The sequence below is a fragment of the Jaculus jaculus genome, chromosome 1 (genome assembly GCF_020740685.1).
Source record: "Jaculus jaculus isolate mJacJac1 chromosome 1, mJacJac1.mat.Y.cur, whole genome shotgun sequence".
Taxonomy (NCBI): domain Eukaryota; kingdom Metazoa; phylum Chordata; class Mammalia; order Rodentia; family Dipodidae; genus Jaculus; species Jaculus jaculus.
The window spans coordinates 14,182,178-14,205,026 of record NC_059102.1 but is presented as its reverse complement, the minus strand read 5'-3'; the positions used below and the strand labels follow the sequence as shown (position 1 = coordinate 14,205,026).

The 22,849-nt window shown below is 49.5% G+C and overlaps 1 protein-coding gene across 2 annotated transcripts in view; it reads left to right on the top strand.

The window, feature by feature from the left end:
* Bag3 (BAG cochaperone 3) overlaps positions 1–11,657 on the top strand; it is a 28,359-nt gene extending 16,702 nt beyond the window's left edge. Inside the window, exons 2-4 of one of the 2 annotated variants that reach the window (XM_004659212.2) lie at positions 2,749–3,072; positions 5,266–5,667; positions 10,283–11,657. In XM_004659212.2, coding sequence (XP_004659269.2) covers positions 2,749–3,072; positions 5,266–5,667; positions 10,283–11,116 — 1,560 coding nt within the window. In that variant the 3' untranslated portion in view covers positions 11,117–11,657. Of the gene's footprint in view, positions 1–2,748; positions 3,073–5,265; positions 5,668–10,279 lie in introns of both variants that reach the window. The other variant, XM_045141758.1, reaches the window with a different exon arrangement.
* Positions 11,658–22,849: the final 11,192 nt, after the last annotated feature.

Below are 22,849 nucleotides of genomic sequence, written 5' to 3'. Positions count from 1 at the left end.
CCCAGCACTGGTGAATGAGGAACGAGGGTAAGGAGGGTGAGGCCAGTCTGGGCTGGTGGTGATGAAACCTGGCCATCCTTCTGCAGGGTGGTCACTGCCTGCCGCATTTTCTAGAAAAGGGAATAAAGGCTTGTAGAGTAACGTGGTTATCTAAGCTCACAGCATCTGGCTAGGGTAGCCTCCACCAGGAGACCCCTCAGGCCCCAGTGGTCTCTGCCTTCTAAGTCAACATCTTTCCTGTTTGTTTCATGTATCTGTAACCTGTCTGTTCTTCAAAACAGGGTCATGTGTAGTGTAAGATTACCTTGAACTTGATATGTAGCTGAGGATGACCTTGAACTTCTTCTGATCTTATTTCCTCCTCCTGAGTGCTGGGCTTAGAGGTATACACCACTGTGCTCAGTTGTACTGGGGATCGAACCCAGGATTTTGAGCCTGGTAGGAAAGCAAGCTCTTAACTGAGTTGCACCCCCAGACCTTTTACCTGTCCTTACTTGTACACGTCTCATCTTGACAGTCTGATGGCCCTTGAGGCCCATCAAGGTCATTCTCAGCTATATATTAAGTTGAAGGCAGTCCTAGGCTACATGAGACCCTGTTTTCAAAAACCAGACCAGTTAAGGATACATAAAACGTGTGGCCATATAATATTGGCCAAAAATTGTGGGTGAGGCCAGCCCAGGCTTCCTTGTGTAGCTCTGAGCACTGTGTTGTTGCTGAAGCTCTGTCCCTGGCTGGAGGAAACAGCCCCACAATGCTGTCCCAGGACTTCTGCGGGCCCCTGGTTTTGACTGCAAGGAATGGTAACTGCCTCACTTCATAGACACAGTGCCCGAAAGGTGGGTGGTAGCAGAGGGGGCCTTGTTGCCTCCTGCTGGTACCTGGTGAGCATGCCTTGTGGCTAGAATGGGGTTCTGAATGCAAGGCTGGTCCCACCCCCTGCTCTTGAGTGACCTGAGTGTTAAGCAGGCTAAAATAATGCCACTGCCCTGGGCACGTGGGTATTCTAATCCGAGAGTGCCAAGTGCCCGTCTGTCCTGTCCCCAAGGACACAGTGACACCCTTGCCTTTCCTGTGTTTTGGAGGCTCTCCCAGGCACAAGATCTCAGCAGTGGGTGGGCTTGAAAGGGCCAGCCACCTGGTACACAGGCCTATATACATAAATAAACGTGGCAGAGTAAATGGTCTCGTCTCTCAGTGCACATCAGCCCAGGGTCTGTCCCTAACTTTTGACCTGTTTTGCAGCAGAAGTGCTGCTCATAACTTTTCTACCTGTGGCCTTTGTCACCAAGAGAGTTGGCCTCACCATGACAGTCTCCACTCTTAAGTGCTGACCTACTGGGTAGGCACAAGGCCCCCTCAGGAGATGGCTTGGGCCACGTTGCACAGCCTCTGGTTGGTGAGAGAGATCGCTGCCCAGCGAGTGGCTGGCTGGCTTTGTTGTCTGAAATAAGATCTTGCCCTGTGGTACATCTGGAACTTGGCCTTCTGAAGGGTCCCAAAATAGCCAGGACAACTCCGTGAGAGGACATGAGAGGGGACCCTCAGTTGCTCCTTGTCCAGCCAGTCTTTGTTGTGTTAAAGAGTAAATTGTTCTGTGATGTGTGTTAAAGAATGGCAAAGGAGCCGGGCATGGTGGCTCACGTCTTTCATCCCAGCACTCAGGATTGCCAGGAGTTCGAGGCCACCTTGAGAGACTATATAGTGAATTCCAGGTCAGCCTGAGCTAGAATGAGACCCTACCTCAAAATACCAAAAAAAAAAAAAAAAAAAAAGATGGCAAGGGAGACTTTATTTGGGACCACTGCAATAGCTGTGGGGTCAAAGGCTCAATTTCCAGCTCAGCAAGGACAAGGCACAGAGTGGATGTGTGGGAAAGTTATTCAAAGGAGAAGTTACTCAATGTTAAGAAGATTCTGGCTAAACTGACCTAACAAGATTCTGACTGAAGACAGCCAGGCATCAGCATCCTGGAGTGTTGGAGGTGGGGGTGGGGTGTGTGGTGCCAAGAACCCGATCAGATGACCTGGGTGGTCAGAGAGGAAAGGAGGGGGTTCTGGCTGAGCTGACTGGGCAGTTCTTTTTCTAAAACTGGATTTTACAAGGAAGCGCACAGATGAGCCAGGAGGAGACTCTAGTGAGTCGGCTCGCAGACTGGCACGATTAATCCCTGGGTTTTGTTCCCTTCCTACTCCACTTCTGCATTCCTGTGGATTCTCCTTCTGTGCAGTGTGTTCTAAAAATATTCCCAAGGAGGCAGCTCCTGAAACACACACACACCTCGCTGTAAAGATTTTCAAACTGCTGTGGCCAGTACAGACTGTTTGGTTGGGAAATGCGAGAGCCTTTGTGGAAAAGCAGAGAAGCGTGCCATAAATTTAGTGGTAGGAATTGAGTCCTTCCTGGGTGATCACCTTCTGGTCCAGGTCTCTGGGGACTGGGGGCAGTTGGCTGCTTGACTACACTGCTGCCCCATTGCCACCCAACATGGAACCTGTCTGACCAGTGTGGGAGCTTGGGCTTTCTTGTGCCACTCTCTGCTTCCTTCTAATATCTTAAAACTGCTAGCCATGCGGCAGCCTCTAGGGGAGTGGGCATGTGGGGGGAGCAGGGCCAGGGGAGCGCCCAGCCAGCCTGGGGGAGCTGTGAGCTCCGAGAGATCCAAGCAGTCAGCATCGCGGCTTCCTTGTCAGCCAGGGAGGGCGTCTTCCATTCCTAACCAGTCTCTTTCTCCTCATTTTATTTCAGGAACCTCCATCCTCTGCCAATGGCCCTTCCCGGGAGGGCTCCAGGCTGCTACCCTCTAGAGAAGGCCACCCTGTGTACCCCCAGCTTCGACCAGGCTACATTCCCATTCCTGTCCTCCATGAAGGTTCTGAAAACCGCCAGGCGCACCCTTTCCATGCCTATCCCCAGCCTGGGGCGCAGCGATTCCGGACCGAGGCAGCAGCTACTCCTCAGAGGGCCCAGTCGCCCCTGCGTGGTGTGGCAGAAGCCAACCAGGCAGACAAGCAGTGTGGACAGGGGCCGCCAGCTGCAGCAGCTCAGCCCCAGGCCTCCCACGGACCCGAGGTAAGGAGAGGCCTAGCTCACCCTGGGCCAGGCCCCTGGTGTAACACACAGGGTTTTGGCATCAAAGTTGGTCTCCATCAGAGACAGTTTGGGAGCCACACTTGGTCTTGCAGGTGTGTTATTCGAGTGGCCAGGCGTGACATCGTAACCTCCTGGGTCAGATGCATGAAGGTGGAACAGCAGAGCCAGGAGCAGAAGCCTGGCCACCTGGCTCCTCACTCCAGCAGTCCTCATTCACTTGGGGGGCTCCATTTCAAGCAGAGCTGTGGGTGACTGTTTAGCTCAGTCCTCAGGAATACACATCAGCCGTTCAGAGGTATACCCGTGATGAAAGCAGGACTGCTTCTCTGCCCTCAAGAGTTTCTGGAAAGAAAACCTAGCATTGGTTATGGGACCAGCAGCTTCAGCATCGGGTTTGAGCCCCAATGTTCAGCACCACAAGGCGAATTAATAGCTAAAGAATACTGTTCAGGGGCTGAGGATGTAGCTCTGTTGAGGAAGACTGCTTGCCTAGCATGCCTGTGCACCCCGTAAAAGAATGAGTATGGCCGCACGCCTTTAATCCCAGCACTGAGGAGGCAGAGATAGGAGGATCGTCATGAGTTCGAGGCCACCCTGAGACTACATAGTTCCAGGTCAGCCTGGGCTAGGGTGAAACTATACCCTAATAAACGAGGGGAAAAATAAGATATGGTAAAGCACACCTATATGGTCTTAGCACTCAGGAGGTGGGTTTAGGAGGATCAGAAGTTCAAGGTCAGCCTGGGATGTATGAGAGCCTAGCTGAAACAAGTGTTAATTACTATGTGTGCATACGGTTCATCTGGATCTGAGCTGAGATACACAGCCAGTGGACCTGGTGGGATTCCCGAGCAGCAAGCCCTGTTCATCACCCTGTCTGTAGATCATGTCCTTAGTCTGAGGCGCTGCTCGAGCACAAACCGTCATTTCCTGTCTGCAGCAGAGTGTTGATTGCCTCTCAGCACAGTTTGCGGGTGTTCATCTTCACCATCTGCTTGGGGGTACAAACGTGGGGTAACGGAAGGCCTCCTTCCTTCCTTAGAGATGCAGTTCCTGTGTGTGTAAAGGCTCCGTGCCAAAATCAAAGTGCCACATTAGAGAAATCTTGGTAAATTTGAGCTGACAAGGCCCTTTGGAACACCTGGGGAGAGGTCCTCCTCACTTGAACGAATTATTTTTTAAATTTTTTATTTATTTATTTGAGAGCAACAGACACAGAGAGAAAGACAGATAGAGGGGGAGAGAGAGAATGGGCGCACCAGGGCTTCCAGCCTCTGCAAACGAACTCCAGACGCGTGCGCCCCCTTGTGCATCTGGCTAACGTGGGACCTGGGGAACCGAGCCTCGAACCGGGATCCTTAGGCTTCACAGGCAAGCGCTTAACCTCTAAGCCATCTCTCCAGCCCACGAATTTCTTTTTTAACTTGGTGGGAGGAAGAGAGAAACCACCACCACCAGGGCTGCACGTGAGCTCCAGACGTGTGCGCTGCCCCGTGCATCGGCTTCGCGTGCTTGCTGGGGAGTTGAACTCAGGCGGATGGGCTTTTAACAGGCACCTTTGACGCTGAGCCACCCCCCAGCCCCCTCCTCACTTTCTGGATGAGTAGAAGGTAACCCAGAAGAGGAGGCCTGGCCTGGGCTGGGACACACCCAGCTACCATGCGCTCTTGTGTTCTCCATAGCAGAAAAGGGTTAAGAGGAAGCGGAAAGCTGTGCAGTCACAACAAATGGAGGACCGAGCCCTTCCTGTGCGCACACTGCTGCCTGCCGAGGCCTGAGCACGAGGGGTTTTACTTCATCTTCAGTCAGCCTGTGATGGGGCAGGGAACTCTTCCCCGTATTTCAGCTCGGGCTCGGGGAACTGCTGTTCTACTACAAATCAGAACCCAGAGCTCTCAGAGCATTGCTCTGCCAGTGCGCCACACCCCAACCCTCTCAGTCTTTCCACTTTTCGGGGTGGGGGTAGGGGCTGCGCTGAGATTGAACCCAGGGCTCACGTGCTAAGCATGTTTTCCCTCAGAGGGGCACCTGCAGCCCTTGACCCCACACTTTGAAAGTGGAAACATTTCCAGGTGGGAGGCTTTGGGAAATAGGTTTCCCTGGCTGTCGGAAGACTGGCATACCAGGGCAACAAGGTCACGGATGGTGCTGTCTGCCTTTTGTCTGTTACAGCGGTCCCAGTCTCCAGCTGCCTCTGACTGCTCCTCCTCATCCTCCTCAGCCAGTCTGCCCTCCTCTGGCAGGAGCAGCCTGGGCAGTCACCAGTTGCCACGGGGCTACATCTCCATTCCTGTGATACACGAACAGAACGTGGCCCGGCCTGCAGCCCAGCCCTCCTTCCACCAAGCCCAGAAGACCCACTACCCAGCTCAGCAGGGCGAATACCAGACCCACCAGCCCGTGTACCACAAGATCCAGGGGGATGATTGGGAACCCAGACCCTTGCGGGCAACATCCCCGTTCAGGTCACCGGTTCGGGGGGCATCCAGCCGGGAAGGCTCTCCAGCCAGAAGCAGCACCCCAGTGCACTCACCGTCACCCATCCGTGTGCACACCGTGGTCGACAGGCCTCAGGTATTAGTCCTTTGCTAACCGAAGTGCGTATAGCTGCATTGGTGTGTCTGGGGGTGCCGACTTCCTCAGGTGCCTTAGGCTCCCCTGACAGTCCTGCATAGTCAGCATTGGTGCATCTAGACAAAACTGCGACCCTGAAAACTGCAGGACAAGACCGCAACCCCCCAGACCTTTCCACAGCTTGTGTTTTTCATTGTCGCTGGCCTAGGGGCAGAGCACAGGGTTTGGCCGAGCTCGGTTCTGCCACTCTCACTCTCCTGGGGCTGAGTTCCTTAGTGCCCACCACCTCCTTCCTGTCCCCTCCGTACTCCCTCTACACCCCAACCACAGCCTGGTCTCCAATTTTCCTTCCGTTCTGTGAGCCTCTTTCGCTCCTAGGCCTCTCCCAGGCTGGGCTTTATCCCCGAGACACCAGTAGAGCCCCGCAGCTCACCCTCCGAGGGGCCAGTTTGGGCTGCCTCCTCCTGGAAGCCAGCTCCTCTTTCTCACAGTGCCGTGCTTGAGTCTCTTATTGGATTAGCATGCATTCCCAATGTTCCTCCTATCTCCAGCTGTGAGCCTCATGACAAAGGGACTGTGTCTGAGACCTGTCTCTTCCCTTTGCAGTAGGGTACTGTGATCCCAGGCTTATACAGCAGCTGCCAGTGGTGGGTAAGAAGGCACCCTGGCCTGGTGACACTCATGTGTACAGGCCTGCTCATCCTCTAGTGGAGATACATATATATGTATAAATGTGTGTGTGTATGTGTGTGTGTATATATATATGTATGTATGTATGTATGTATGTATGTATGTATGTATATGTATGCTACCAGTTTTCTGAGGAGGTCATTGGCCCTGAACAGCCTGCAGCCTAACTGTGGGACATTTAGTGACTCTGGCTCCTCTGGCTATAACTTGAACAGATGAGTTATTCTGGACCAGTTTTTAAAAGGAAAAACCCTTTTGCTTATTTGACATAGCCTTTTTCTACAAATGTTGACACTATCTAGGGCCCTAAAATAGAGATAATGCTCTCATCTTAAAATATATTTTTAAAATTTCAATTTTAATTTATTGATTCATTTAATTGAGAGAGAGGGAGAATGGGCATACCAGGGCCTCTAGCAACTGCAAACAAACTCCAGACGCATGTGCCACCTTGTGCGTCTGGCTTATGTGGGTACTAGAGAATTGAGCCTGAGTCCTTAGGCTCAATTGCAAAGCCAAAGGACCTAATAAGTTCAATGCCGTGGGACTCACGTAAAACTGGATACACAAGGTGGTGCATACGTCTGGAGTTTGTTTGCAGTGGCTAGAGGCCCTGGCATGCCCATTCTCTCTCTTTCTCTCTCAAATAATAATAAATAAATAAACTATTAAAATATTTTTCAAAGAGCGAGCAGCCATGTGGAGCCACCAAATTCAGGAAATTTGTATTTGTACAATAGCATTATCCAGTATACCCTTCACTTCCAAGTCTCCTTCACTAGTTTCCCCAGCTCAGGATCCAACCCAGGCCCATGAGCACTGCCTAGCTGACTCCTCTCTGGTCTCTGGAACTCTTACCCAGCTGTTCGATGCTTTCGTGACCTTGACATTTCTGAAGAGCACAGGCTCTTGCGGGACACCCTCTCCAAGCGTTTCTCCTCATGTAGCCCTCCCCTGCTTTGAAAGCCCAAAGAGGGATGTGTGGTAGGTGGATGAGTGGCAACTCTTGACGCTTGGCAAAGAGGATGTGGTGGAAAAGGGGCTTGCCACGGGATCAAACGCTCATGTTTGTAGAGAGATTATTCTTACATCTTGCCTGTTTCCCCATAGTGACACAGCATCAAGTCCCATTTTCACCTCTATTAGCCTTGATCATGGTATCCTAACTTTTATAGCCTGTTCAAAGAACCATTTTTAGAAGCTTTCAAGGATTTGATTTATCTGAACAGTAAAGTAGAATTAATATTTTTACTTGGGAGTACTTCAGAACTGGAATAGGCCAACATTTATTTCCCCTCTAAACTGGGGCATGTGAGATTGTTCAGGATTTTAGATACAAACTAGACAATTGGGTGAGTTCAGGGTGGTATGGCCTTAGATTAGATATTGTAATCTAGTGATACTGGAAGAGCCGTGGCATTCTTATTTTTAAAATATTTTTAAAAAAGTTTTTTGTTCATTTTATTTGAGAAAAAGAGAGAGAAGCAGGCAGGCAGAGAGCAAGAGAGAGAAGGGGCGCACCAGGGCTTCCAGCCACTGCAAATGAACTCCAGATGCGTGCACCCCCTTGTGCATCTGGCTAACATGGGTCCTGGGGAATCGAGCCTTGAACCAGGGTCCTTAGGCTTCACAGGCAAGCACTTAACTACTAAGCCATCTCACCAGCCCTTAAATATTTTATTAATTTATTCATTCATTAGAGAAAGAGGCAGATAGAACGATACAGGGAGAGGAGCGACACCCCAGATCCTCTAGCCACTGCAAACAAACTCCAGACACATGTGTCAAGGGTACTGGGGAATCAAACTTGGGTCCTTAGGTCTATAGGCAAGCGCCTTAACCACTAAGCTATCTCTCCAGCCCAAAGAATTTATTTATTGATTTTGAGGTAGGGTCTCACTCTGGCTCAGGTTGACTTGGACCTCATTGTGTAGTCCCAGGCCAGCCTAAAACTCAGTGATTCTCCTACCTCTGCCTCCCAACTGCTGGGATGAAAGGCGTGCACCTCCACGCCCAGCTCTCTTCCTATTTTGAGCGTAGTTACACTTAACAAGCTGTGACTGTGGCCTCCAGGCCCAGGAATGACTGCAGGCTGGGGCCGCGGAGGGCAGCCACATGGCGGGCGCTGAGCTCTGGCACTGTGGGCAAGCACAGTTCTTGGGGAACTATTCTGAGCGTCTTGCCTGTTCTCAGGAAAATACCTCTGTCTGGGTAGAAAGTTCCAGGCTGTCACAGCTCTAAAAAAGATGATTTCTTTCTGGAACAGGAGATGAAAAGGTCACCATGAGCTGAGCCTGCGGTGAGGTGAGGTGGGGGGGAGCCAAGGCAGCTGAGTCAGAATCACTCAGGATCACTGAGCAAGCCTCCCTCAGGAGCCGGCATGCTATTTTCATTTTTCAAAGTAGTATTGGCTGGGTTTTCTTTCCATGTGAATACCATCTACAGAGCAGCCCATTGAGAGGAACAGACAAGTAGCTCAGAGTGGTCAGTGAAAACTTAACATATTTGGTCAAAGACATGATTAATAACCAGGTTTTTATTTTGGTTATTGGGTGACTTTGAAAGTGCTTTTTAAAAAAGTCATTTTTAGCTAGGTGTAGTGGTGCTTGCCTTTAGTCCTAGCACTAAGGAGGCAGAGGAACGCTGTGAGTTCGAGGCCACCCTGAGACTACATAGTGAATTCCAGGTCAGCCTGGGCTAGAGTGAAACTGTACTTCAAAAAACTGGAAGACCAGCCAGGTGTGGTGGCGCACACCTTTAATCCCAGCACTAGGGAGGCAGAGGTAGGAGGATCGCCATGAGTTCGAAGCCACCTTGAGACTACAGAGTTAATTCCAGGTCAGCCTGGACCAGAGTGAGACCCTACCTTGAAAAACAAAACAAAACAAAAAACTGGAAGAAAATAAAGTGATTTTCATCTGGCCATAATGGTGCATGCCTTTAATCCCAGCACTCAAGAGGCAGAGACCACCCTGAGACTACACAGTGAATTCCAGATCAGCCTAGGCTGGAGAGAGACCATACCTTGAAAAACCAAAAGAGAAAAAGTCCTTTTTGGGTTGGAGAGATTGCTCAATGGTTAAAGGCACCAGTACCCAGGTCAAGCCAGGTCTACTAAGTTGCACGTGAATCTGGAGTTTGTTTGCAATAGCAATGGGAGGCTCTGGTATGCCCATACTTACTCCCTTTAAAATGATGGGGGGTGGGGGGCGTTTTCAAGCCAGTCATGGTGCACACCTGTGATCCCAGCACTTAGAATGCAAAGGCAGGAGGATTGCCATGAATTCGAGGTTAGCCTGGGACTGCAGAATAAGTTCCAGGTCAGACTGGGCTACATACAATATGACCTGCCTCGAAAAAACAAGACAACAAAAATGTCATTTTCAGGCTGGAGAGATGGCTTAGTGGTTAAGACACTTGTCTGCAAAGCCAAAGGACTCAGGTTTAACTCCCCAGGACTCTCATAGGCTAGATGCACAAGGTAGCACATGCACCTGGAATTTATTTGTAGCAGCTGGAGGCCTTGATGCACCCCTTCTCTATCTGCCTCTTTATCTCCCTCCCTCTTTCTCAAATAAAATAAAAAATAAAATGTTCGATTCCTTAGGACCCACATAAGCCAGATGCACAAGGGGGCACATGCATCGGGAGTTTGTTTGCAGTGGCTGGAGGCCCTGCATGCATATTCTCTCTTATTTGCCTCTTCCTCTCTATCAAATACATAAATAAAATATTTTTTAAAAAAATGTCATTTTCAAGCTGGACATGGTGGCTCATGCCCTGAATTCAAAACCAGCCTTGGCTATAGTGAGAGTCTGCATCAGAACAAACTTACTTGGTTTTTCTAATCGGTACTAGCCATACATGATGTTTGTGACTTTCAGCAAGTTATTAAACATTTCTTTCTGTCCTTTCTTTCCAGCAGCCCATGACCCCTCGAGAGTCTCCAGCTACTGCCCAACCTGAAAACAAACCAGAGAGCAAGCCAGGTCCAGCTGGACAAGAGCTCCCTCCTGGCCACATCCCCATTCAAGTGATCCGCAAGGAGGCTGATTCGAAGCCTGCCCCCCAGAAGCCAGCCCCTCCCTCGGAGAAGGTGGAAGTAAAGGTTCCCTCTGCCCCGGTTCCTGCGCCGCCTCCATCGCCCAGCCCCGCCCCTTCGGCCGTGCCCTCTCCCCCTAAGAACGTGGCCACAGAAGACCAGGTGGCCCCCAGCTCCGCCCCCGCCCCGGTCGAAACTGTACCTCTGAAACCTGAAGAAGCTGCGGCTCCCCCCAAACATCCGGGCGTGCTCAAAGTGGAAGCCATCTTGGAGAAGGTGCAAGGCCTAGAGGAGGCTGTCAGCCACTTCGAAGGCAAGAAGACTGACAAGAGGTACCTGATGATCGAGGAGTACCTAACCAAAGAGCTGCTGGCCCTGGACTCCGTGGACCCCGAAGGCCGAGCCGACGTGCGTCAAGCTAGGAGAGACGGGGTCCGGAAGGTTCAGACCATCTTGGAAAAGCTCGAGCAGAAGGCAGTGGATGTCCCTGGTCAGGTCCAGGTCTACGAACTGCAGCCCAGCAACCTTGAGAGCGACCAGCCGCTGCAGGAAATCATGGGGATGGGTGCCACCGCAGGCGACAAGGACAAGGGCTCCAGAGACGCAGGCCCCCAAGCCGAAAGCCACCAAGCAGAAGCCAAAGCCGGACTTCCAGATGCCAGCAGCACGACGGACCCGGCTGGCGACCCGGCCGCGGCTCCTCCGTCTGCGAAGTGAACGCCAGGCTGGGCGCCCGGGACCTGACGTGTGCTCCAGGGACTGTTCCGTTGCATGCCCTTCAGGGACTTTAAGTCAGTTGGTTCTTATTATTCATAGCTGCTTGGTATGCAATAACTTGGGTTGGAGGCAAAACACTAATAAAAGGGCTAAAAGGAAAACCTTGCTTTTCTTCTGTATTCTTACTCTGTACAGATAAAGAAGTTGTTTCAGAAGTTTAATCCCAATGCTTGTTGTCTGAGGGCCCTTTGAGTGCATGGGTTCCTCATGTTAGCCATGGTTAGCAGCTGTCTTCCTGTAGCTCTGCAGAGGACTGAAGGAGTTTCTTGGAGGGGTAGGAAAGGAATTCATTTCCCATCACATAATATGAAACCCATATTTCAAAAATGTCACCATTTTAGTGGGATGATTTTCTTCTCATTATTTTAAATATCATCGCTAGCAAGAATAAGATGTATAAGGAGGTGTAGGAATATCTGTACATTGGATGGATTTAATGTTACATTTGAGAAAATGAAAATAAAGTAATTAGAAAACCCAAGATTTAAAAATGATGTTGTTTCTAAGACTTTGAAAAGAGGGGTGGGCAGCCTTATCGTTGTCTATTTCAATCAAATGACATGCGTTTACAAGCCTGCTCTGGGCTTCACCTGGTTCCTGAGGGAGTGTGTCTCAGTCACTCTTCCGTCTCGTTCCGTCGGAACCCGAGGACTCGGGGCCCTGGGCTGGGGGGGGACTGTGCTCGCTGCACCTTCACCGTGCCCCAGCTAACACCGAAGTGCTGCTTGGGCTGCATGTGCGCTCACCTTGCCTCAAGCCTCGCCACGGGGCTAAGGAGGGTTACGCAGGGAAGCCACGTCCTACTGCTGTGCGGAATCCAAGTCATTAGGGGTCGGAAATGTGCTCTGAGAGTCTTGGGGGCATCTTTATCATCCCTCTCAGTTGCCACGCTGCGTGGGACCAGGTTTTTCTCTTACTGGGTTCCTAGAAGCCTCTGGGGCTGGGGGCCGGGAGCTCCCTGGGTAGAAGATGGTTCTTTCAGAGCCAGTGCTTTGAAGGCTTGGGAAGGACCCTGGTCCTGGAATGTGGAGCCTTGCTAGCAGGTTTTGTTTTTAACTGTTTGCCAAATGAAATTGAAAAGGAAGAAAAGGGCCAGTCATTGGAAATCCCAGGGAGCCTGCTGAAATTAGAGTCCCCAGCTGGGTTTCTCATGACTGTATGGGGTTTAATATCGGTGCCTGACGATGCCGCAAGAAAATGCAGCCTGCTGTGCTTGCCACTTGCTGAGAAAGGCTGAAGTCATTCTGATGGGAGTCTGCCAACACCATTCCTGGGTGAACTCATCTGAGGAGAATAAGCCAACACACCACTGATTCTAGAAGCTCAGACAATTAATAGGAAAAGAAACCTGCTGGGTGTTGATTTTTCCCAGTGTGGGAGGTCAGTCTAGAGCCTCCATGCTAGGCAAGCTCTCGACCACAGTGCTACAGTCTTGGCCTATTTATTTTTCTGTATTTTTTTTGGGGGGGGTCGGGGAGCAGTGTTGAGACAGGGTCTCACTGTAGTCCCAGGCTGGCCTCAAACTCTCAGCAGTCCTCCAACCTCTGCCTCCTGAGTGCTGGGATTAAAAGGCATGCACCTTTACATGGGTACTGGGGAATCAAACCTGGATCCTTTAGCCTTGTAGGCAAGTGCCTTAACCACTGATCCATCCCTCCAACTTTTTTTTTGTTTTTGAGGTAGGGTCTCACTCTAGCCCAGGCTGACCTGGAATTCACTATGTAGTCTCAGGGTGGCCTTGAACTCACGGTGATCCTCCTACCTCTGCCTCCCAAGTGCTGGAATTAAAGGCGTGCGCCACCATGCCTGGCCAGCTGTCTTTTTTTAATGAATAGTGTGACCACTTTGGGAGCTTGGGACATCCATGCTCAGTTCACCTTAACATTAGGATGCCTTGAGTGCTTCTGTCAATGGTGATTTTTATTATTGGTTGGGTGTGTGTGTATGTACACCAGGACCTCTTGCCACTGAAAATGAATTCCAGACATAAGCACCTTTATGTCTAGCTTTATGTGAGTGCTAGAAAACTGACCCCAGGCCAGCAGGATTTGCAAGCATGTACCTTTAACCACTGAGCCTGCTTCCCAGTCTCCTGATAGTGTTTTTATCACTAAGCATCACAAGTAGCTCTTTAATAACTTCCAGAATACTTTCAACCATCCAAGTGAGATGTAACATGGATGTTTGCACAGGGCTAGCTGACCTGACTTGATCTCTGGGCCTTGCATGAAGGCCAGATGTAGAGCTGGCTGCAAGGCTGTTAGTAAACTGTCTTGACCTCTGTAGGAGTTGGCGGGGGCGGGGGTGTTGGGGGGGAGTTAGGTATCTGCTAACTATCTACTGAGTGTCAGGGGACCTTGGCTCCAATTTAGACCCCAGCACCATTTAGAAAACATATAGTTAGAGCACAGGCTTGTTCACCTGGATCTCAAATCATAGCTTTACTGTGTGTGCAATGGCTTTGAGACTTCCCTTTCTACATTCCTCGTTTGTAAAACAGATAAGTGATTAAATGAATTTAGACATGGAAAATACTTCTGAAAGTGGTGCTTGGCAAATGACTAGTTAGCTGTAATTAATACTTTTAATAGGTGCAGCAGAGTGCTAACCACACAGGTAAGGATTTGAATCGAGACCTACAAGACATCAAAGACCATGTCTCACCACAGCATTCCATAGTCTAGTGCCAAGTGGGCCATGGTGGTCTTGAGGGAAAGGCACAGGAAGCTGGGTGTGGTGTCTCACATCTCTAATGCCAGCACTTGGGAGACTGAGGCCAGAAGATTTTCAGGAGTTTGAAGCCAGCCTGAAACCCTGCCTCAAAAAAACCACAAAGGATGCTGGGTGCAGTGGCGCATGCCTTTAATCCCAGCACTTGGGAGGCAGAGGCAGGAGGATCACTGAGAGTTCGAGGCCACCCTGAGACTATAGCGAGTTCCAGGTCAGCCTGGACTAGCATGAGATCCTATCTAAAAAAAAAAAACAAACATGAAGGGCTGGAGAGATGGCTTAACAGTTAAGGTGCTTTCCTGCAAAGCCAAAGGACTCAGGTTCAAGTACCCAGTACCCACTTAAACCCAGATGTACAAGGTGGCACATGCATCTGGAGTTGGTTTGGAGTGGCTAGAATTCTTGGCATGCTCATTATCTCTCTCAAATAAATAAAAATTATTAAAAGGACAATGAAAAAGAGGGCCACAGAAATTTGTGAATAATCCCTCACATCTCCCAAGCTCACAGCATTTGATGTTTTTATAGACTGTTTGGAAATCCTGTGGGCTACTTCATGAGAGATGCAGCACGTGTCTTGGAGGTCACTTGGATACTGCAGACGGTCTCTGGCTCACAGAAAGCAATATGGATTGAGTGGAAACCAAATTTCAAATGTTGAATCTGGATCCTTTCCTACACTAGCGCTACATGGCGTGAATCTGGGGTGCAGTGCTGAGCAGCTGCGGTGAGCCCCAGCTCCAGTCAGCCATTCTGTCACAGAGGAAACGAGTGGCTCTGCAGTGCACAGTGCTGCCAAACCAGGAGGCTCAGTGGGTGAGATAAAGGAGGTACATTATCAATTTGTATTTTGGAGGCTGGAGAGATGGCTTAGCGGTGCTTGCTTGCTGTTGTAAGTTAGCTCCTCATTGCTGGGATGAACATCCAAACCAGACACAGTTTATGAGAGGAAGGGATTTATTTCAAGCTTACAGATCCAGGGGAAGTTCCATAATGGTGGAAGAAGATGGTTCCCACTCATAGATTCACACACAGAGAGAAAAACCACTGCCAGCCAGCAAACACCAAAAGCAGCAATCAGGCACCCCACCAGAGCTCAGGCCTCTCTGCATACTTTTTTTCTGGAATTCAGATCTGTCCCCCACCCCCAAGCACTTTGGGCTGGGCCCCAGGATTTTTCCCCAGTGACACCTCCTCCAGCCAGGCAGCAGGAGACCCAACTTATAAGCTTTGATAAAACGCCCAAGTCTATGGGGGACATACATTCAAACTTCCACACTTGCAAAGCCTGATGGCCTGGGTTCTGCTCCCCAGTACCCACATAAAGCCAGACACACAAAGAAGCCCCTGGGTCTGAAGTTCACTTGCAGTGGGAAGAGGCCCTGGCACTCCCAATCTCTCTCTTTCTCTCTCTCTTGTCCCCCCCCCCCCCGCCTCATAAATAAATAAACTATTTTTAAAAGTTTGGGGCTACAATAAGCAGTTCCTTTAATGTTCATACCCTTATATTAATGCTACTCTCACTTTTGGTAGATAATCTTTTCAGATGGCAGTGACCTTGGGATGACTCAGAAAGCATCATGGTGCTGGAAAGAAGTCACCAGAGTGCTCAGTACTGTAATATCTCTATCATACCTTCCAATGCTCAGGGTCTAATGTGGAAGAGGTGGTGGAAAGAATGTTAAGAGCCAAAGGAAGGGTAGGACTCCTTACAATGTGTTTCCCCCAGACACAAAATGGCCTGGATATCCATGACCTCACAGTGCCTGACACTACCTACACAAGACCATCATAATAGGAGGAAAAGATCATGACATCAAAATAAGAGAGAGGGGAGAAGGAGGATCTTACCATGGGATATTTTTTATAATCATGGAAAATGTTTAATAAAATTGAGAAAAAAAAAACAAAATAAGAGAGAGACTGATTGAGATGGGGAGGGGGATATGATGGATAATGGAGTTTCAAAGGGGAAAGTGGGGGGAGGGAGGGCATTACCATGGGATTTTCTTTTAAATTTTTTTCGTTTATTCTTATTTATTTATTTGAGAGCAGCAGACAGAGAGAGAAAGAGGCAGATAGAGAGAAAGAGAGAATGGGCATGCCAGGACCTCCAGCCACTGCAAATGAACTCCAGACATGTGCGCCCCCTTGTGCATCTGGCTAACAAGGGACCTGGGGAATCGAGCCTTGAACCGGGATCCTTAGGCTTCACAGGCAAGCGCCGAACTGCTAAGCCATCTCTCCAGCCCACCATGGGATATTTTTTATAATCATGGAAGTGGTTAATAAAAAAAAAATTTGAAAAAGAAAAAGTTTGGGCTGGAGAGATGGTTCAGCAGTTAAGGTGCTTGTCTGCAAAGCCTAATGACCCTGGTTCACGTCTCCAGTACCCACATAAAGCCAGATGCACAAAGTGGCACATTCATCTTGGAGTTTGTTTGCAGTGGCTAAGAAGCTCTGGTGCTCCCATTCTCTCTCTAACAAAATATTTTTTACATTTTAAAAAATTTGATATTTTCAATGTATGATGGGTTTACTGGGTCTAAGCCTTTTATTTATTCTATTTTATTTTTTCCTCTGGTTTCTAGGTCTAAGCCTTTTAAAGATGGTGTCTGCAATGACAGCCACAGGCAACCTGGAACTCCTGAGTGTGGTTACTGTTCTTCCCTTTACCTCCATGTCGCCCCTCCTCAGCACCTTGCTTTCTCCTCCAGCCATCCCCTCCTTCTTTTCCAGATCTTGTCCCTCCTGAAGCCCTGATGGTTAGGAATCTCTCCCCATTGGAACCTTATTTTCCTTCAAACTCCTAGTTTGTGCCCTTTGGCCTAATGCCAATGTTTTATTATTTTCTGGTTGTTTAAACATCTTTACTCATACCCTTGGCAAGATTAAATCCTTAAGGGGAGGCAGGTCCATCCCAACACCTGATTTTCAAAGTGGTTCAGGCCTGGCTGCAGAGATATTCTGTGGGGTGGGGGTAGGAGGCTCTGAAGAGCTAAACATGATGACTCAGTGATAGCGCATATACAAACACACGAAGTCCCTTTGACTTAGATCTAAGGATTCTAAGGCTAAATGGATATTTCTTCCGAAGAAAATTCTGTTAGGCTAGGGGTGTAGCTGAGTGGGCAGAGTGCTTACCTAATATCATGAAGTCCTGAGTTCAAACACCAGCACTGAAAAAAAAAAAAAAACTGGGCATGGCGGTACATATCTGTGATCCTAACATCCGGGAGATGGATACGGAAGGATCAGAAGTTCAAAGTCGTTCTTGGCTGTGTAGGAAGTTTGAGGACAGCCTGGACAAGGGGAGAATTCTACCATCCCTCTTGTGTTTTTGTTGGGGCAGAAGTAGTTGGGGGAAAAATGTTTTGGAAAAAGGCCTCAACATATATCCATGGCTAGTCTCAAACTCATGATGATCCTCCTGCTTCAGCCTTCCAAGTGCTAGGATTACGGGTGTGAGCTGTGTAAGCTGTCAGGCCTGGTGCGGTTGGCCTCCCCTGTCTGGGCCCATTCTGCACAAGCTCTGAAAGGCGCACTTCTCCACTTGGTCTGGTGGGTGGACCAGGGGATTCTCACAGGACGGCACTGGTAAATTCTGTCTCTGCCCTTGGTATTTCTCCTTCCCACCCAGGCCAGAAACTCAGCCAGGAGCCCCATCGTGTGCTGCGCATTCTGGTAAGCCCCTGTGTAAGAGTGGCCTGCCAGCCTGCTGCCCTGTAACACTATACAAATGTAATCATGTGCCAACGGCCAAGATCCAGGCCTGCAGTTATTTTGGGATGTGCAGGAGCCTGTGGGAAAATGCTGGAACATGTCTTAGTCACTCCAGTAAAATACCTTTCTTTCCATGTTCCAGCATGTTTTGAACTTTCAGGGAGCATTACCAAAAAAAAAAACACACACACACAAAAAAAAAAAAAAACACAGGCGTGTTGATGCATGCCTTTAATCCCAGCATTCGGGAGGTAGAGGTAGGAGGATCACCTTGAGTTCAAGGCTACCGTAAGACGACTACATAGTGAATTCCAGGTCAGCCTGAGCTAGAGTGAGACCCTACCTCGGAAAAAAAATAATAATAAAACAGTCATGTGCCTGTAATCCCAACAGTGCCCAGGCAGAGACAGGGGCCTGTTGGTTGCTTAGTCTAACCAAATCTGTGAGCTCTGGGTTAAGTGTGAGGTCCTGTCTCAAAAAACAAGATAGCAGGGCATGGTAGTAGACACCTTTAATCTCAGCACTGGGGAGGCAGATGTAAGAGGATTGCTATGAGTTCAAGGCCAACTTGGAACTACAGAGTCAATTCCAGGTCAGCTTGGGCTAAAATGAGACCCTTACCTCAAAAAAAAAAAAAAATTGGGCTGGACAGATGGCTCGGCAGTTAAGGCACTTGCCTGCAAAGCTTAAGGAGCCAGGTTTGATTCCCTGGTACCCATGTAAAGCCAGATGCACAAGGTAGTCCATGTATATGGAGTTCATTTGCAGTGGCTAGATACCCTGGCATTCCCATTCTCTCTCTCACTCTTTCACTCAAATAAATAAATAAAGTATTTTTTTTTTTTTGATTTTTTCGAGGTAGGGTCTCACTCTGGTCCAGGCTGACCTGGAATTAACTCTGTAGTCTCAGGGTGGCCTTGAACTCATGGCTATCCTCCTACCTCTGCCTCCCGAGTGCTAGGATTAAAGGCATGCGCCACCACGCCCGGCTAAATAAAGTATTTTTTTAAGGGGTTGGGGATTTAGCTCAGTGGATGAGTGCTCGCCTAGCATGCACAAGACCCTGGGTTCAGTCCTCAGCACCAAAAACATAAAATAAAAAAAAAAATATTTTTTTAATGAAGGGCTAGAGAGATGGCTCAATGTTAAAGTTAAAGATACTTGTTTGCAAAGAGTCTTCCAACCCAGGCTTGAGTCCCTAGTATGCATGTAATGCAAGCTGTACAAAACACTGTATATGTCTGGGGTCTGTTTGCAGTGGGAATGGGCCCTGATGCACCCATCATCTCTCTTTCTTTCTCTAGTAAATAATCTTTTTTTTGAGGTAGGTTCTTACTCTAGCCAAGACTGGCCTGGAATTCACTCTGTAATCTCAGGCTGGCCTTGAACTCACAGTAATCCTTTTACCTCCACCTCCCAAATGTTGGGATTAAAAGCATGCACCACCATGCCTGACTCTTGGTAAATAATTTTTAAACAGTTAAGAAAAAAAGAAGGCTTGAGAGATGGTGTTGCAGTCCGGTTCGCACTGCTGGTAGCAATCACCCAACCAAGAGCAGCTTCTGGGAAAAAGAGGTTTATTTTGGCTCACAGGCTTGAGGGGAAGCTTCACGATGGCAGGGGAAAATGATGGCATGAGCAGAGGGTGGACATCACCCCCTGGTCAACAGAAGGTGGACCACAGCAACAGGAGGGTGTGCCAGACACTGGCAAGGGGAAACTGGCTATAAAGCCCATAAACCCGCCCCCAACAAAACACTCCCTCCAGGAGGCCTTCATTCCCAAATATCCATCAGCTGGGAACCTAGCATTCAGAACACCTAAGTTTATGGGGGACACCTGAATCAAACCACCACAGATGGCTTAGCAGTTAAGGTACTTGCCTGCAAAGCCTAAGGACCCAGGTTCAATTCCCTAGTACCCACATAAACCAGATGTACAAGGTGGCTCATGCATCTGGAGAAAAAGAAAAATATAAGATGGAGAATGACTGATGTAGTCACTAAGTGTTGATCCCTGGACTCCAAGATCACATGCTTCCCACACATAGACCCACACACATGTGAAAATGCTCATGCGGACTGGAGAGATGGCTTAGTGGTTAAGTGCTTGCCTGTGAAGCCTAAAGACCCCAGTTCGAGGCTTGATTCCCCAGGTCCCACGTTAGCACGATGCACAAGGGGGCATACACATCTGGAGTTCGTTTTCAGTGGCTGGAGGCCCTGGCGTGCCCATTCTCTCTCCATCTGCCCCTTTCTCTCTCTCTCTGTCACTCTCAAATAAATAAAGAAAGAAAGATGAACAAAAAAAAAAAAAAAAAAAAAGAAAAGAAAATGCACATGCAACTCACTCTGGTCACTTGGGAACTTCCAGATGTGGGTGAGTTTTTCCCTCTGCTGGGCCTGGGCTGCCTTGGCCCAGGGCCATGCCTAGCTGGGCGGGACACAACCTAAACCCTAGCCCAGGCCCAGTCCAGAGGGCCCCCTAGCCCTTACTCTCTGCATGAGTTCTTTATCCTCTCCAGCTCCCTGAGTGGCAGGAACTCCTTGAACTTTCTTTCAGCGCTTTTTTTCCCAGATTTGTCTGGTCACATACTTGGACTCCTGAGCTGCATGTGGCCCACGTGGGCTTTTGGGGCTCCACATGGTGCACTTCTCTTCTCCCCACTTTGTTTCCCCTTATGTTAGGTCAGGATGGGCTCCCAAAATGGAGTCACCAAGGATAGCAGGATGGTGACAGACATAAGGAAGTGGGTCATCCACATTCCTCAAGAAACTGCCCAGCCATTATCCCCTCCTTGCCTAACAATGCCCCAGGTCATGGTCTCCTGCCCCCTTATCTCACAAGTGGCCTGGTCAGTGTTCTGCTGTCACACCCTGGCTATCTTAGATGTCCCCTAAAGGAGCCTTTCTTATTCAGCTCTTTCCCTTCCTCACCTTCTCCCAACTAAAGCCCACTATCTGATAACTCAGGTTGGCTGTGCTCTGCTCTTGAGAGTCGGTCTTGGTAGCTCGTGTTTGTCCCGAATAAAAGCTTTCATCTTGGCCTCAGAGTGGTTTGAGTGGTCTTGGTCACTCCCAAGCCTTATATCTGGTGCCCTGACTCGGACAGAAGGCTTCCGGTTTCCCTCTTGGGCAGCCAGACCTCCTTTCCCCTAACCAGACCACCAAGCTGACACTGACCCTCTGAAGGCTTCAGACCATCTCTGCCTGTTACCGGCTTTCACACCCACCACAATGTGGCTTCACACTTCTTCCTTTATTGTACCCTTCCTCCTTCTTGTTAAGTGTTCCTCTCAGGTCGGCCTGCTCTCGGGGTTGATTCCTTCTCGTGGAAGCCACGCCAGCATGGCAGGCCTACACCCCTTGGCCACTTTTGGGCAGCAAACCACAGGTCTCAAGAAAGATGCACTCTCAACACCTCGGGTCTCATCTCTGGTCTACAGTAGCCTCAGGGGAGCCTTTTGTTTCGGTTGCATCATCTTGGGACACTGTCCCCTTCTTATCCTGCTCCTCTCCTGGGTTGAGATCTTACGCAAAAACTCTCTCTTTCTCTGACTTACCGCCCACACCCTGTCTTCCTCCTCACGCCAAACCCCTCCCTTCCAAAAGATCCAGGTTTTCCCCTCCCTGTCTCCAAAGTTAATCCCAGGGTGTGGGACACTTCCTCCCTGGCATCAGCTTCTCATCACACACCTCTCTTCATCAGACTCAAAGACCTCAATACCCAATCTCACTTAAGCCGCCGAGGTCTCATACCTACTACTTCTCTCTTGCTCCAAGCTGGCCTCCTTCGCCCCACTCATTCCCCCTGCAACACTCCGACCTTGCCTGTGATCAAACCTGACCGGACCTACCACCTGGTCCAAGACTTGCTCCTGGTCAGTGCTGCCGTTACGCCCATTCATCCAGTAGTCCCAACCCTTATTCTCTCCTCTCTCACCTCCCCTCCTCCACCACTCCTTTTTCAGTTCTTGACCTCAAAAATGTCTTCTCTACCCACCTCCACCCCTATTCCTACAATCTCTTTGCTTTCACCCCAGAGGACCCCAATACTCAAACTGCCTCTCAACTCACCTGGACTGTCCTTCCTCAAGGTTTTAGAGACAGCCCCCACCTATTTGGTCAAGCTCTCTCCTGTGACCTTTTGTCCCTGGATCTGTTTCCCAGCACTCTTTTACATTATGTAGATGATCTTTTGCTCTGCTCACCCTCTCCCTATCTAAATGACAGACCAGCAAACTTCTTAACTTTCTTGGATCTAAAGGATATCGAATTTCCCCACAAAAAGCTCAACTTTCTTTAACCCAAGTGAGGTACCTGGGCTTTCTCCTTACCCCCACCTCACAACACTTCATCCTAGACCACAAACAACATCTTTGCTCTCTCTCCCCACCTACCTCTAAGGAAGACATTCTCTCTTGTCTTGGCTTTGCTGGGTTCCTTAGGATGTGCATTACAAACCTTGCCCTCCTGGCAAAGCCCCTTTACGACAAGACTAAGGGAGCCCCTCATGAACCCCTAGACCCCGAGTCAGAGGTAGATGCTGCTTCTCCTGCCTGCGATGCCCTTCTGGAAGCTCCGGCCCTTGCACTTCCGGATCTTCAGCGGCCTTTTCTTCTTTATTCCACAGAGGAGGGGGTGTGGCAGTGGGGGTTCCAGGTCAGTGAAGGGTCCATCCTTTGCCCCTGGGCCTCTCTCTCTAAACAACTATAAGCCTCTGTCCCGGGCTGGCAGCCATGCCTACGCACTCTCACTGCAGCTGCTCTTCTGACCCAAGAGGCACAGAAATTCACTTTTGGGCAACAGCTCACTGTCCTGTCCCCCCACAGGCTTAAAGATCTACTCTCCAACTCTTGCCTGTCTACTCTGACCCCATCTAAAATTCAACTCTTTCACATCACTTTCCTGATGGCCCCGACATCACACTTGAATTTTGTCCTCCGCGTAACCCCGCTGCCCTCCTGCCTCTGCCCAAACAACCTACACTCTCCTGCCCAGAGCCCCTAGAGGACCTCACCTGTCATAACCTCGAATCCCTCTCCTCTCCCCAACCCCGATCTTGTCTGGGCTCTCAGATAGTGGGGTATGCTATTGTCTCAGATGACCAGATAATAGAGACTGGTGCATTGCCTAAGGGGAGTACACCTCAAAAGGCTGAGCTGTTGGCTCTCACTGGAGCCCTAACCTTGGCACAAGGCAAGACATTAACATCTATACT